This window comes from Cebus imitator, unplaced genomic scaffold, assembly GCF_001604975.1.
Source record: "Cebus imitator isolate Cc_AM_T3 unplaced genomic scaffold, Cebus_imitator-1.0 Scaffold189, whole genome shotgun sequence".
NCBI classification, from domain to species: Eukaryota; Metazoa; Chordata; class Mammalia; order Primates; family Cebidae; genus Cebus; species Cebus imitator.
The window spans coordinates 633,653-646,663 of record NW_016107504.1 but is presented as its reverse complement, the minus strand read 5'-3'; the positions used below and the strand labels follow the sequence as shown (position 1 = coordinate 646,663).

General features: G+C 36.4%; 1 protein-coding gene across 2 annotated transcripts in view; it reads left to right on the top strand.

The window, feature by feature from the left end:
• MORC4 (MORC family CW-type zinc finger 4) overlaps positions 1–13,011 on the top strand; it is a 52,438-nt gene that overhangs the window by 32,926 nt on the left and 6,501 nt on the right. For both annotated transcript variants that reach the window (XM_017546439.2, XM_017546437.2), the window contains exons 11-14: positions 1,064–1,192; positions 2,522–2,590; positions 3,015–3,069; positions 4,433–4,608. In XM_017546439.2, coding sequence (XP_017401928.1) covers positions 1,064–1,192; positions 2,522–2,590; positions 3,015–3,069; positions 4,433–4,608 — 429 coding nt within the window. The remainder of the gene's footprint in view (positions 1–1,063; positions 1,193–2,521; positions 2,591–3,014; positions 3,070–4,432; positions 4,609–13,011) is intronic.

The following is a 13,011-nucleotide window of genomic DNA, read 5'->3' as shown; positions in this document are numbered from 1 at the left end:
AAAAAAAAAAAAGAAAGAAAGAAAAAAAGCACAATTTAAGATGATAAGGAAATTATTGAATGAAGACATAAAAGGACGACACCACGCTATTGAACTATCTAGTATAAGAGCAGTATAAATATAACATACATAAAACTCAGGCTAAATTACATGTTAGTGAAATTGGCTGAGGTGCCCCTCTTCTTGCTTTGTGTGTCTTTTCTCTTGCCTTCTCCATTCTCGCTCCAGCCTGTCTTTCACACCTTAGATACTGAGTACTTCTGTCATATAAGGGCCACCTTCTTTCTCAGAGAAACACATTCTCTCTAAAGTGTAGGTAACTGACGGGAATGGGAGTGGGTATGCATTTTAAGAGTTGATCTCTGGAAGAGTTTTATCTTAATAATTTAATCTCATTGTTGTCTGGAGCCACCATTTCTAGATATGAAGTTTAATCACATTTATATTACTTTTTAAGATTTACTTTAGGAATATTAACCTAGTAAAATTTTGATTGAAGTATTATAAGCAAAGGTTTTTTGAGAGGGAAATAAAAAGGAATAGGGAGTCTCTGCAGGGAAATTGGGGAGATGTGTTAATGGCAATGCTTCCATGACTCTCATAAATGCATTTTAAGCCTGTTACATGATTGGACAGAGGCAAACAAAATGATTCTGTGGGTTTTATTTCTTGGTAATATAGTAATAAACAAATTTTCAAGTTAATGCATTTTAGAGTTAAAATTACCCCATTTTTTGCTTGGAACAGAGATGCAAGGATAAATATTATTAATTTTTTTTTCAGTAGCTTTTGGGGTACAAGTGGTTTTTGGTTATAGCGTAAGTATTATTGACCTCCATAAATAATAGTAGCTCACCATGTTAATACTTGTTACTTGCTATAGTTCTATCATTTTATCTATGAAGTTAAAAATATATACATTTTAGGCACCGAGGTGATAACATTCCTAACACATTTCATATATAAAATTAGGTTATTTCTGTTTTAGGCTGCACCTTTCTAATGTAAGAGAAAGCACGGAGCTAAGACATACATAGTCACACTTCCATTTTTGTTCATTCAGGAAGGTCCCTGACCAGACATGGGTTCAGTGTGATGAGTGTCTTAAATGGAGGAAGCTTCCTGGCAAGATTGATCCATCCATGTTACCTGCAAGATGGTTTTGTTATTATAATTCTCATCCAAAGTACAGGTAAGGTTCCAGGACTCAATCTTATGCTCAAAGTAACTCCTGATTTATCTCTATAGTCTAAAACAGTTTTCATGTCAGATTTACACCCTTCAGCCTGGGACTTAAGGCCCTGTGCTACCTGACCCTACTACCTTACCTATCTAGCCTTAAGTTTCGTTGTATTTTAACACAGACTCTATACTTGAGCCAGGCTTGTGGCTTCACTATTCCCTACACATGAAATGCTTACTCTTACTTCCATGACTTTGATAGTGTCATTCTTCTTGCTTGCAGTGACTGTCTGCATTCCATCTGTCTGTCTTAATCACATCCATCTGGGGAGCAAGTCTTTTGTGTGATGCTTTTCCTGTTGACCATAGTTTACAGTGATTTTACTCTGACTTCCTCTGGTATTTGATTGTTGACATTTGTTCACATATTGTTTTGTACTTTTTGAATGTTTTTTTATGTATGTATGTTTTGGCTCTTCAAGAGATTGTACACTCTTCGAGAACAAGGGGTTACATTCCAGGTCAAGTCAATGATTTTCTTTATATGCTTCATATTCTGAATCAATGTTATACAGTATTACCTGTGCCTATTGTATATTCAGTGCTGTTTGTGTGTTTGTCTTCCTAATATACCATATGTTCCTTGCAGCATCCAACATCTAAGTAGTGTCTGGCATATCTGTGAACATTAACTTCAATTTAAAAGTTTTTAAAAATTTGACTCAGTAGTTACATAGGTTCATAATAATAAGTCAGTGTGCTTCAATTTAGCTGTGACTTTCTGAAAGCTTATTTTGCAGGATAAATACTGATTACTGATAGAAAGAAAGGTGCTAAAATGGGTAAAAATGTCTGAAATTGAAGAAGTTAAATGAACAAAGATTAGGTCTATAAATATAAGCATTTCCTCAGTCTCTGGATATGCCTAAGTATCTTTCCATGGAGAGTAAATGAGATTGTGTAACTAGAATATGGAACTGAGTACTTAGAAGTCTCATATTTGAATACTTTATCTTTTAGTACAGGATACATAATCTTCCAGGCCACTTTACCCCTTTATAAACTGGGTATAATACAGTTGCCAATTACTGTTAAGTTTTGTTTGTTTGTTTCTAGGATTACTTTTGACAACTGAATGCGTTTTCTAGTACTTCTTTCAGTTTTTACTCTTAAAGTTCTCTTTCTCATGCCTTAAATATAACAAGGTTTTATAATTTGAATGGGGTCTGAACTTTATAATGTTAGAGGGTTGTTAACCTGCATAGTTGTAAGGAAAGTAAAAGGTAAAAGTGAAGGACACATTTTGCTTCCAAAAGATGATTTCTTCTCTATATTGCAGGAGGTGCTCTGTTCCAGAGGAACAAGAACTCAATGATGAAGACCTGTACTTGAGCAAAGCTAAGAAACAGTTGAGTATACATGAGATGGTGTTCTCTATCATAGGGTAGAGGAGCCTGACACTTTCTAATAGGACATGGGAGTTTTGAGAAGAGAGAAACTTTTTTGGTTCTTAAAAAATAATTTCCCTCCTCACCTCACTGCTCTCCTAGTTCCTTGTTCCTCCTAACCATCTCTTGAATATCTCAACTAGTGATTGTCTTTAGTTTCTCTCTCTCTCTCTCTCTCTCTCTCTCTCTCTCTCTCTCTCTCTCTCGGGGCACTTGAAATCTCACTTCAGTAGCCTAGTTCAGAAAGGAACCTTCAGTTACTCAATGAGACTCACACTATTTGTAATTTGGAAGGAACATTATAACCTAAATCTACAATTAACAGTCCATTTTAAACTGAGAAGTTTCATGAGTGAACTAAATAGCACTTTTGTCTTCTCCTAGAGAGCAAACTGTTGAGGAGAAGAAGAAGATGACTATGGAAAATGAGAACCACCAGGTGAGAGGCAGTGTACATCCTTATCTTTCTCACATGACATTTTCCCCAGCAGAGGCTATAAGTTAAAGGAAGCAGCAATCTTGAAAGCTGCATAGAAATAAACCATTTCTTCTGGTGGTCTTCTTTTCTTTGGATCTTTTGGTTTTGCTTTGCTCTGCTGTCACTGATGTTTAGATCACCAAAAATAGAAGAGTCAAATCATTTATTTGCCAAATTCGGATTCAGTACTGACTCTGGACAGTGTGAATGTCACATTCAGTGTCACAGAATATTCAGCGTTGTGTTCCATCCTCATACAGGCTTCTCCTGTTAAATGTCTGGTTTTCCTGTCTCTTTTCTTCCAGGATTCAGGGGTGATTGCTTCCTCCTTCCTCTTGGGAAGAAAGGGTGGTTCTTTGTACTCCTTCCTGATCCCTGCTTTCAGGCTGGCTGGCTTTATAAAGACTCTGCTGTTTTGAATTTTCAGGAGTACTGTCTCTTGGACATGGTTGCCCAGCTCCGGACGCTGAAGGGTGCAATAAGGTTGGCCGTCCTTTCAGGGACACTCCTTTCCTGACAGCCACCATAGCACCCATATATCTTCCCCTCCCAACCTTGCCTTTCTGCATGATTTCCCTCTTGACCCTCTTTCCCAGAGAGATCTGCTAGTCGCATGTTAGATTCACCTTCCAACCACTCAATCAGGGTAGGTCAGACTGGTGAGGATAGAGGCAATTTAATACTAATTCTTCTTCTGATATCCTGCCAAGACCCAGGCATATGAATAATCAGGTTTCATACCCTAATGTCTTGGTTTGATAGTCTGTTGTAGAGATTGGGAGATTTCCTAGGACTGCCCTGTTCTCATTCAGTTTACCTCCTGTATATATTCCGTCACCGTAATCATTCATACTATTTTCATGAGCTGGCTCTCCCACAAGATCCAGATGCATGTCCGTGTGTATGTACTGTGAATATATGTTAGTCTGTCGCATGCATTTCTCCCAAACTGGCACAGACACTTGCCGCAGTGCATTTTCCCACCATCCCTACCCTCATCACACATCTCAGAGGAGTGAAAACTCAGCCTTAAACTGAGTCACAAAAGAGAATTAGACAATGATAAGGGGGTCTGGGTTTATGTTGGGGGTGGGATAATTCTAGGAGCCAATAAGTAAGTTGGGGGAGGTCTGTTTGGTGTCCAGCTGATAAGGTTGATAACTGAATATGCCTAGTGTACATTATGGCGCACTGTTCGTTTTGTGTAGAAAATGGTTTCTTTTTATTTGGCCAAGCATTCTTTCCTAGCATCAAAAGGATTGACTCATCCTTTGGCATTTGGTTTGAATTTGGGATTTTTACAAATCATTTCTTTCTTTTGTAGGTATTCAGTAATCCACCAAAGAACCTTACTGTTCAAGAAATGGCTGGATTGAATAACAAGACCACTGGATATGAGGGAATTCGTAGCCCTAGTGTGCTTCCATCTGGTGGAGAAGAAAGCAGATCACCTTCTCTTCAACTTAAGCCTCTGGATTCCAGTGTTTTTCAGTATTCCAGGTAACTAAAAAGCCTGATTTCTTGTCAATAATAAGACTTAGGGTCTGTTTTCCTCTAGAGTAATTTGGTATGTTTTACCCTTTTTCTGTTTTTTCTAAGGCGTAGCATGGAATTCAGAAGTAGAAACACAATTTTAAGTTGATATTATAGTATGTTGCATGTATCTTCAGTTTTTCAGTATTATAACTGCTGTGTCAGGTATATAATTTTGAGGTGATCATTTGCTGATACTTATGTACCATATATTCATGTTATATTGGGAATTCTGCAAGTGTAATAATAGACAATATTTGAAAAGTGTAAAATACTATACAAATAAGGTAATGTTATATCAATAAGCATTGCTCCTTTTCTTCAGTGTATGGATATTGAAGTTTTCTGGGGCCTCATAGGCCTAGCGTATGTTGGCCACATATAAAAATAACTATTAGAAATTTGTGCCATTAGGTAAACCTTATCATTTGTTGTTTCCTAGAATAACTTATTACTAAGTTTAGTCTTGGACTTTCCTTGTTCACCTTCTAGCACCTCATCAGTGTTATTTTGTGTCTTCATAACAAGGAGTATAACTTCTTTTTCTTACATATCGGGAGTATCTGAAACACTGAAGGATAAGACTGCCCCTATACTGCCATGGGACTGAAGTCAGTACTCCTAACTATGAATCCTTGCTTTCTCCTCTTTATTCTGCTTCTCACTTTTGCAGGGCCAAGCCATATAGGGCAGTCACAGAGTTGCTTTCTAATAATAGAAATGTCTGTGTTCATCAGTAATGTGACCATTATATGGTGGGATGTGAACATTTTAGTGACTATTTTCAGTTTGGTTATCTTCTTAACATATTGTAGAATAGTCAGTGGAATACATAATAGGATAAAGTGACTCCTGGTTGGTTGGTTTTTCTCTGTGTTTCTGAGTTCGAAACCAGCCTGAACAACATAGCGAAATCTCGTCTCTTAAAACAACAACAACAACAAAACAGAACAATGCCTTGGGATATAGTAGGTACTCAATAAGTAATGGTTGAATCTGAGTCATACTTAAGAAGCAATTTCTAAGATTGAATTTTGTAGCAGTGGGATAAGAAATAGATTCCAGCCTTAGTCTCAGGAGCTTGAACCTAATTATACTGTTTCCATGTATACTTTTCCAACTCCCATTTTAGGTTGGGAGGAGTGCACTGTAAATGCTAAGTGTTTTTGAAGCACATTATTACCTTTCTACCCTGGTCTTCTGGAGATGTTCATATATCACCATTGCTGCTGGAGTGTTAGGTGTCTTTGCTTTTGAAGACTATCCTTTCCCTACTATGACCACTTTTCCTTTTTTTTTTTTTTCAGTGTTTCTTTTGTAACTCTGTAGTGTTTTTGGTAACCTCAAGGGGATTACAAATGCTGATTTATATAATTATTTTATGAATGCAGTACAATAGAACTTCCATTGGGTGGCATACTTCATCAATCTTTATTGGAATTTTTTTATGAGTCTTTATGGATTGCTATATCGAGAGTGAGGTTTTGGTTATAGAGAACAGGTAAAGTGCTTTGACCATTCATGTGTAATTTTAACTTAATGAGAATGAAATTATTTCAAGAGAAAGAGATACATAAGAGGTATGCGATAGTTGCTGTTGCTAACGTCATATGTGTTACGTAAGTTCAGCAAATGATGATTGTGCCATTTCAAGCTACACTTTTAGGGAGAATCACATTGATTGATTGGGCTGAGACTACCTTTTTAAGGGGGAAAATGGAGGTACTCAAGAGTCTATAAAATATACAGGATTTCTGATAAAACATTAAAGTTCAATCAAGAGTAACAAAGGTCTTCTGCTATTATCAACACAGGAAGCTGATAAGGGTCCTTGGGTCATGTAGTTCAGCTTACTAACTCTAGGCAGAATAAAGCATATGCTACCCAAGAAAACTTTTAAGTTCTAGTGGGGTAGGTTAGCAGGGGCTCCACAAGTGTCTCTGGAAACAGCTTTGTGAGTCCCACAAATCTAGCAAGGGGAGGAGAGGACCTGCAACAAAGGATAGGTTTTACCAGTATGTAGGCAGGTATACCCTTTTAGGGGAAGACAGCTTATTTCTGTTAAAGGAAATAATCCCTTTCTATTTGTTTATTCTACATGTATAGTCATGTGCCACATAATATCTTGGTCAATAACAGATCACATATACAACAATGGTCCCATTAACTTATAATGCTATATTTTTGCTGTCCCTTTTGTATATTTAGATATATTTGATATGCAGATACTTACAAGTTTGTAACCTACAAGCAATAGGCTATATGCCACATAGCCTAGGTTTGTAGTAGGCTATACCATCTGGGTTTGTTCAAGGACACTCAATGATTTTTGTACAATGAGGAAATCACCTAACAATGCATTTCTCAGAATGTATGCCCATCATTTAGTAATGCATGATTGTATTTGAGCACCTACTGTATGAAAGGCTCTTTTTTAGGGTACTGATAACATCAAAGATGAAGGAGGTTTGAGTAGTCAAAGTTTGTTATGTAAGTATCCCCAATACTTACACATAAAATACATATAAGTTTTCTTATGAGCGATACAAAATAAGATTTAAAGTGGCTGGGCGCGGTGGCTCACACCTCTTATCCCAGCACTTTGGCAGACCAAGGAGGAGGATTGCTTGAGCCCAGGAGTTCTAGACCAGCCTGGGCAATGTAGTGAGACCTCATCTATACAAATAATAATTTAAAAAAAAATAGCCGGGTGTGATGACATATGCCTGTGGTCCCAGGTACCCAAGAGACTGAGGTGGAGAGGATCACTTGAACCTAGGCTGCAGTGAGCCAGCTGTGATCATGCCACTGTACTCCAGTCTGGGTAACAGAGCAAGACCCTGTCTCAAAGAAAAAGAAAGGTCTAAAGTAACCATAAGCATCTGAATGAAGGCAAGAATTAGTGGCTATAATTTATTTAGATATTTAGATTTGAGTATGCTATATGTCAAAGGCTAATTAGTTCATATTTTAAAAGGATAATAAGAAATTCTGGATTGCACTGTAATGGTGGAGGGAGAGGAGTAGACAAATTCTAATATGTCTAAAGGAATACTTGAAATAACAAGCAAGGGGTAGAAATAGAACAATTTTGCAAATGAGTAAGATTGATTCAGGGGCTAGTATTAACCTTTAAAAATGTTATCTGGGGAAGCAACTTCCAGAATGGAGAAATGAGGAGCACAGTGGACTCTCTCACCAAGAAATAACTGTTTAACTTGAAAAATATATTTTAAAAAATTATAGTTTCTGGATATTGTCCTAGGGGAACACAGCAAAGGGAGAAATATTCAAGAAATCTACTAAATCTTAGAAAGAACAGCAAGAGTCAGTGGCATTTGAACCACAATCTGTCCCACTTCAAGCTCTGTTTTATGAAAACTACTCAAGGGAATTCTAATCCAGGTGGCTGTGGTCTAGAAGATGAGGGCTCCCTCTTCCCCTGGCTCCTTGTCTAGAGCTATGGTTTTACCTGGGAGGGGCAGGCCTTTGGCTTTTCTCATCTCCTCTCCAGTTCTGTTTTGTAGAAGCTCTGTTCCAGGCAGACCCACGAAGACTGGGTTTCTCTTCTCCTAGCCTTCTCTTATCCCACAACGCTCTCACTTATAGGGTGGAAGCACTCACCAAGGAACAGTAAGTTAATAATACTATGCCCCTATTGTTCCTACCCAAGCTTGCTCATAGGTCAGAAGTCTATACTGGAAGAAGTAAGCCAAAAATTACCCCAGCACCCATTCATAAAAAAGGGATTTTACTCTGGCAGAAGTATATTACTGTCTTTGTCTCTAGTTCTTGCACACTGTTCCAGAGATTCTGTTTAAAGAGAAATGCAGGCCTTAAGGATGAAGAACTCCACAGCTATACCTAAAGGAACTGACTTTATGTGGAACAGAACACGAAGAATTCTGTGACTAAGGGGCATTGTCAAAAATAATGGAGATCTTGGTGGAGACCAAGTATGAGGGCAATTATAACTCTGTGACAAGTTTCAGTAGGCAAAATGTGCAAGCAGTCATAAGTTTGGTAACAGAGAGAATCAGGAAAATACAGTCAAGAGCCCTCCTGGGATCATAGTCAGTCCTGGGTGTCAGAAAGGCTGTGTATAAGCACAGGGCTACACCCACTCAGAAGCAATCAGAGCAGGACCTAAGGTGAACCTGGAAGCAGTCCTCAAGCCAAACACAGATGAAACAGCAAAGAAGAGGAGCCTTACTTGCGCTAGGGGTTTAAACACAACCTCTAACTAAATACTGGCTGAACAATGTTACTCTGACCCAGGAGTACCACTTGGGAACCAGGCGTAAAAATGAAATCACACACATCCCTAGCAATTTGGAAGACTAAGTACATGCTCAAGTCTATGGTATCTCTGGGGTGATTGAAGAGGGAAAATCTAAGCTGTTAGTACTTGGCTGAATGTGGGGCAGAAGCATATACTTCTTGAACTTTGGTAGTAACCTCCAAGTCTCACACAGATCCAGTGGAAAAGAGTAAAAATCTAACTGGCTGAAGGGACTTAAGCATAACTTTTATCCAGTAAGTGGCCTGTGCCAAACCAGGTATGAACCCTAAGTTGCAGGTGAAAGATTAAAATCAAGAAAAAAATCTGAACAAGTACATCAGAGGCTGCATGCTACAGGGGAAATGGACTGCATGGAGTCGGCTCAGCCAAGCCATTAAATAAATAACCAAGCAAACAACAATACCAGTGTCATAGGGAACGGGAGCTCAGTGTCCAGAATTGCTATACTATATTATTTAAAATGTCCGGTTGTCAACAAAAATTGTGAAACATGCAGAGAAATAGGCAATTGTAACCTCTACAGGGAGCAGGGGGTTGAGAAGAACAGCAATAGAAACTGCTCTTGAAGAGATTCAGATGTTGGATTTATCAGACAAATACATCAATGCAGTTGTTATAAATATGTTCAAAGAATGAAAGGAGACCATGTCTAAAGAATTAAAGAAAGTAGAGAATATCAATAAAGGGACAGAACTTATAAAAGTAATCAAATGGAAATTCTGAAGGTGAAAAGTATAATAACTGGTATGAAAAAAATTTTAAAGGGACTCAACAGCACATTAGAGTTGGAAGAAGAAAGAATTAAAAAACTTGAAGATAGATCAGTTATAGATTATGAAATCTGAAGAAAAGTGGAAAAGAAAAATGAACAGAGCAGAGAAATGTAGGATGCCATTAAATGCACCAACATACTCATAATAGGGGTGCAAGAAGAATAGAGAGAAAATGAAGTAGAAAAAATATTCCAAGAAATCATGGCTAAAAACTTCCCAAAGTTTATGAAAAACATTAATCTATACATCTAAAAAGCTCAGCAAACCCAAAATAGGATAAATATAGAGATTCATAGCCAGACACATCATAGTGAAAATATTGAAAGCCAAAAGCAAAGAGAAAATGATTCATCATGTACAAGAGAACCCCAAGAAGATTAAAGTTGACTTCTCATGAAAAAAAAAATTGGAACAAGAAGGCTACATGATGACATATTCAAAATACTGAATGAAAGGCTGTCAATCAAGTATCTTAAACACCAAAAAATTACCTTTAGGAAATGAAGGTAAACTGAATACACTGCCAGATAAACAAAAGCTGAAGGAATTTGTTGCCAGCAGATCTGCCTAACAAGAAATATTAAAGAGAGTTCTTTAGGATGAAAGCAAGTGATACCAGACAGTAATCTGAATTCACATGAAAAAGCAAAGAGTGCTTGTAAAAGTAACTGTGTAGTTAATTATAAAGCATAATACAATAGCATATTTCTTCCTCTTTCTATTAACTTATTTAAATAACATAAAGCAATACATATTTGTATATAATTGCATATATATTGATTTACCATTGTGCTTATATACAAATGTAAAATATTTTACAAGAACAGCACAAAGGAGGTGGATGGGTACAAAGTTATATTGGAGTAATGAAATGATGCCAGATAGTAACTCAGATCTACAGTCTGAAATAATTAAAAAATAGAAAATAAAAAGGTTAATGAAACAAACTCTATAAATATGTACTTGCTCTGCTTTCTTCTCTTGCCTTCCTTGGAAGATGTAACATTGCATAAAGTGATAATTATAACAATGTATTATTCGATTTGTGAATGTTATACTAGAAAATGCATGATATAAAAAGATGAACAGGAAAGGTTGGACAAAGGAACAAAGAAGGCATGATACCTATAGAAAATCAAAAAACCAAATAGCAGATATAAATTCTACCTTATCAGTAACATCAAATGTGACTGCATTAAACAATCCAATCAAAAAACAGATAGAAGATTGTACTTCTAAAAAGTATGTAGGAAACACACGTAGATACAAAGATACAGATAGGTTGAAAGTAAAAGGATAGAAAAAGATTTAGCATGCAAACATAGTTATACTAATATCAGACAAAATAGACTTTTAAATACAAAATACTACTAGGTATAGAGAGGGACATTTCATAATGATAAAGTCCATCAGGAAGATGTAATAACTGTACTCACATGTGGACCTAACTACAGAGCCCCAGAAATGCACAAAGCAAAAGCAGACAGAAACGTAGAGCGAAATAGACAATTCAACAATAATAGTTTGAGACTTCGGTACCCTACTTTCAATAATGGACACAACAACTAGGAATAAGATCAACAAGGAAATAGAAGACTTGAAGAACATTTTGAACTGACTAGACCTGACATACATACAGAAAACTTCACTCAACAACACAGTATATATTCTTCTCAAATGCACGTGAAATATTCTCCAGGATAGATAGACTGTATGTTAGGCCGTAAAATATACTTCAGTGAATTTAAAAAGAATACAAAGGATATTCTTCAATCACAATATAATTAAATTAGAAATTACATTAGAAATCAACAACCTAAGAAAATTTGGAAAATACACAAATATATGGAAATTAAATGACACATATCTTAATTTCCAAAAAAACAAATGGATAAAAGAAAAAATCACAATGGAAAATAAAAAATACATTGAAAAGATGAAAATTAAAATATATGAAAACTGTGGGGTGAAGCTAAAGGTATACTGAGAAAGAAAATTATATTTTTAGATGCTTATATTACAATTGAAGAAAGAAGCTCAGCATGGTGGTTCATGCCTGTAATTCCAGCACTTTGGGAGGCTGAGGCTGGAGGATCATTTGAGCCCAGCAGTTCAAGACCAGCCTGGGCAACATAGGAAGACCCTGTGTCTACAGAAAATACAAAAATTAGCTGAGCGTGGTGGTGTATGCCTATAGTTTCGGCTACTTGGAAGGCTGAGGTGAGAGGATGGCTTGCTGGTATACATGCAAAATGTTGCAGCTGCTGTGGAAAACATTTCAGTAGTTTCACAAAATGTTAAACAGAATGCTATATGACTCAGTAATGCCACCCCTACGTTTATATCCAAGAAAACTAAAAACATGTATCTATACAAAAACTTGTACACTAATATTCGTAGCAGTGTCATTCGTAGTAGGTAAAAAGTGGATGCAATTTAAATAACCATCAGCTGATGAATGGATATAAAATGTGGCCTATTCATACAATGGACTATTATGTAGGTATAAAAAGGAATGAAATACTGATTATGTGCTACAACATGGATGAACCTTGAAAACATGTTAAGTGAAAGAAGCAAGTTAAAAAAGACCATATGTTTTATCATTCCATTTAAGTGAAAGAAACAAGTTTAAAAAGACCATATGTTTTATTATTCCATTTATATTAAATGCCTAGAATAGGCAAATCTATAGAGACAGAAAGTAAATTAGTGGCCTAGTGGGGATATGGGGAGTGTCTGCTGATGTGTAGGAGGTTTCTTGTGGGATGGTATATATTTTCACAACTTAGATTGTGGTGATGGTTACACAATTCTGAGAATACTAAAATTGTGGAATTGTACACCTTAAATAAGTGGATTTATATATTTTTGTCTCAGTAAAGATGTTGAAAAATACATCATCTGGAAGGAATACATACACACTTTTACAGGGCAGTGAGTTTTGGTCCTTATTCTTGCCTATCGCAGTTCCTTAAACATAGTAGGAAACATTTATAAAATTAGTGAGTAAAAAATGAAATATATTAATTTGAATGTATAATTCTCTGTCTTGGTTAGTGAAATAATACAAAACTGATAGTGGTTAATTACAGAAGCCTCTCAGAAGGCATTTTGAAGGAGCAGAAACATGGTGTATGTCAGAAAATGCAAAACACTTAAAGGAGAAAATGCACCATAAATTGCATAAATGCACATAATGAGGAATATGACAAAAAGCAGAAAGAAAATAAGAGGGAACTGTGTAGTTGAAGAATTTCTAGTATGTAAAACCCCTAATTAATCTCTACTCAA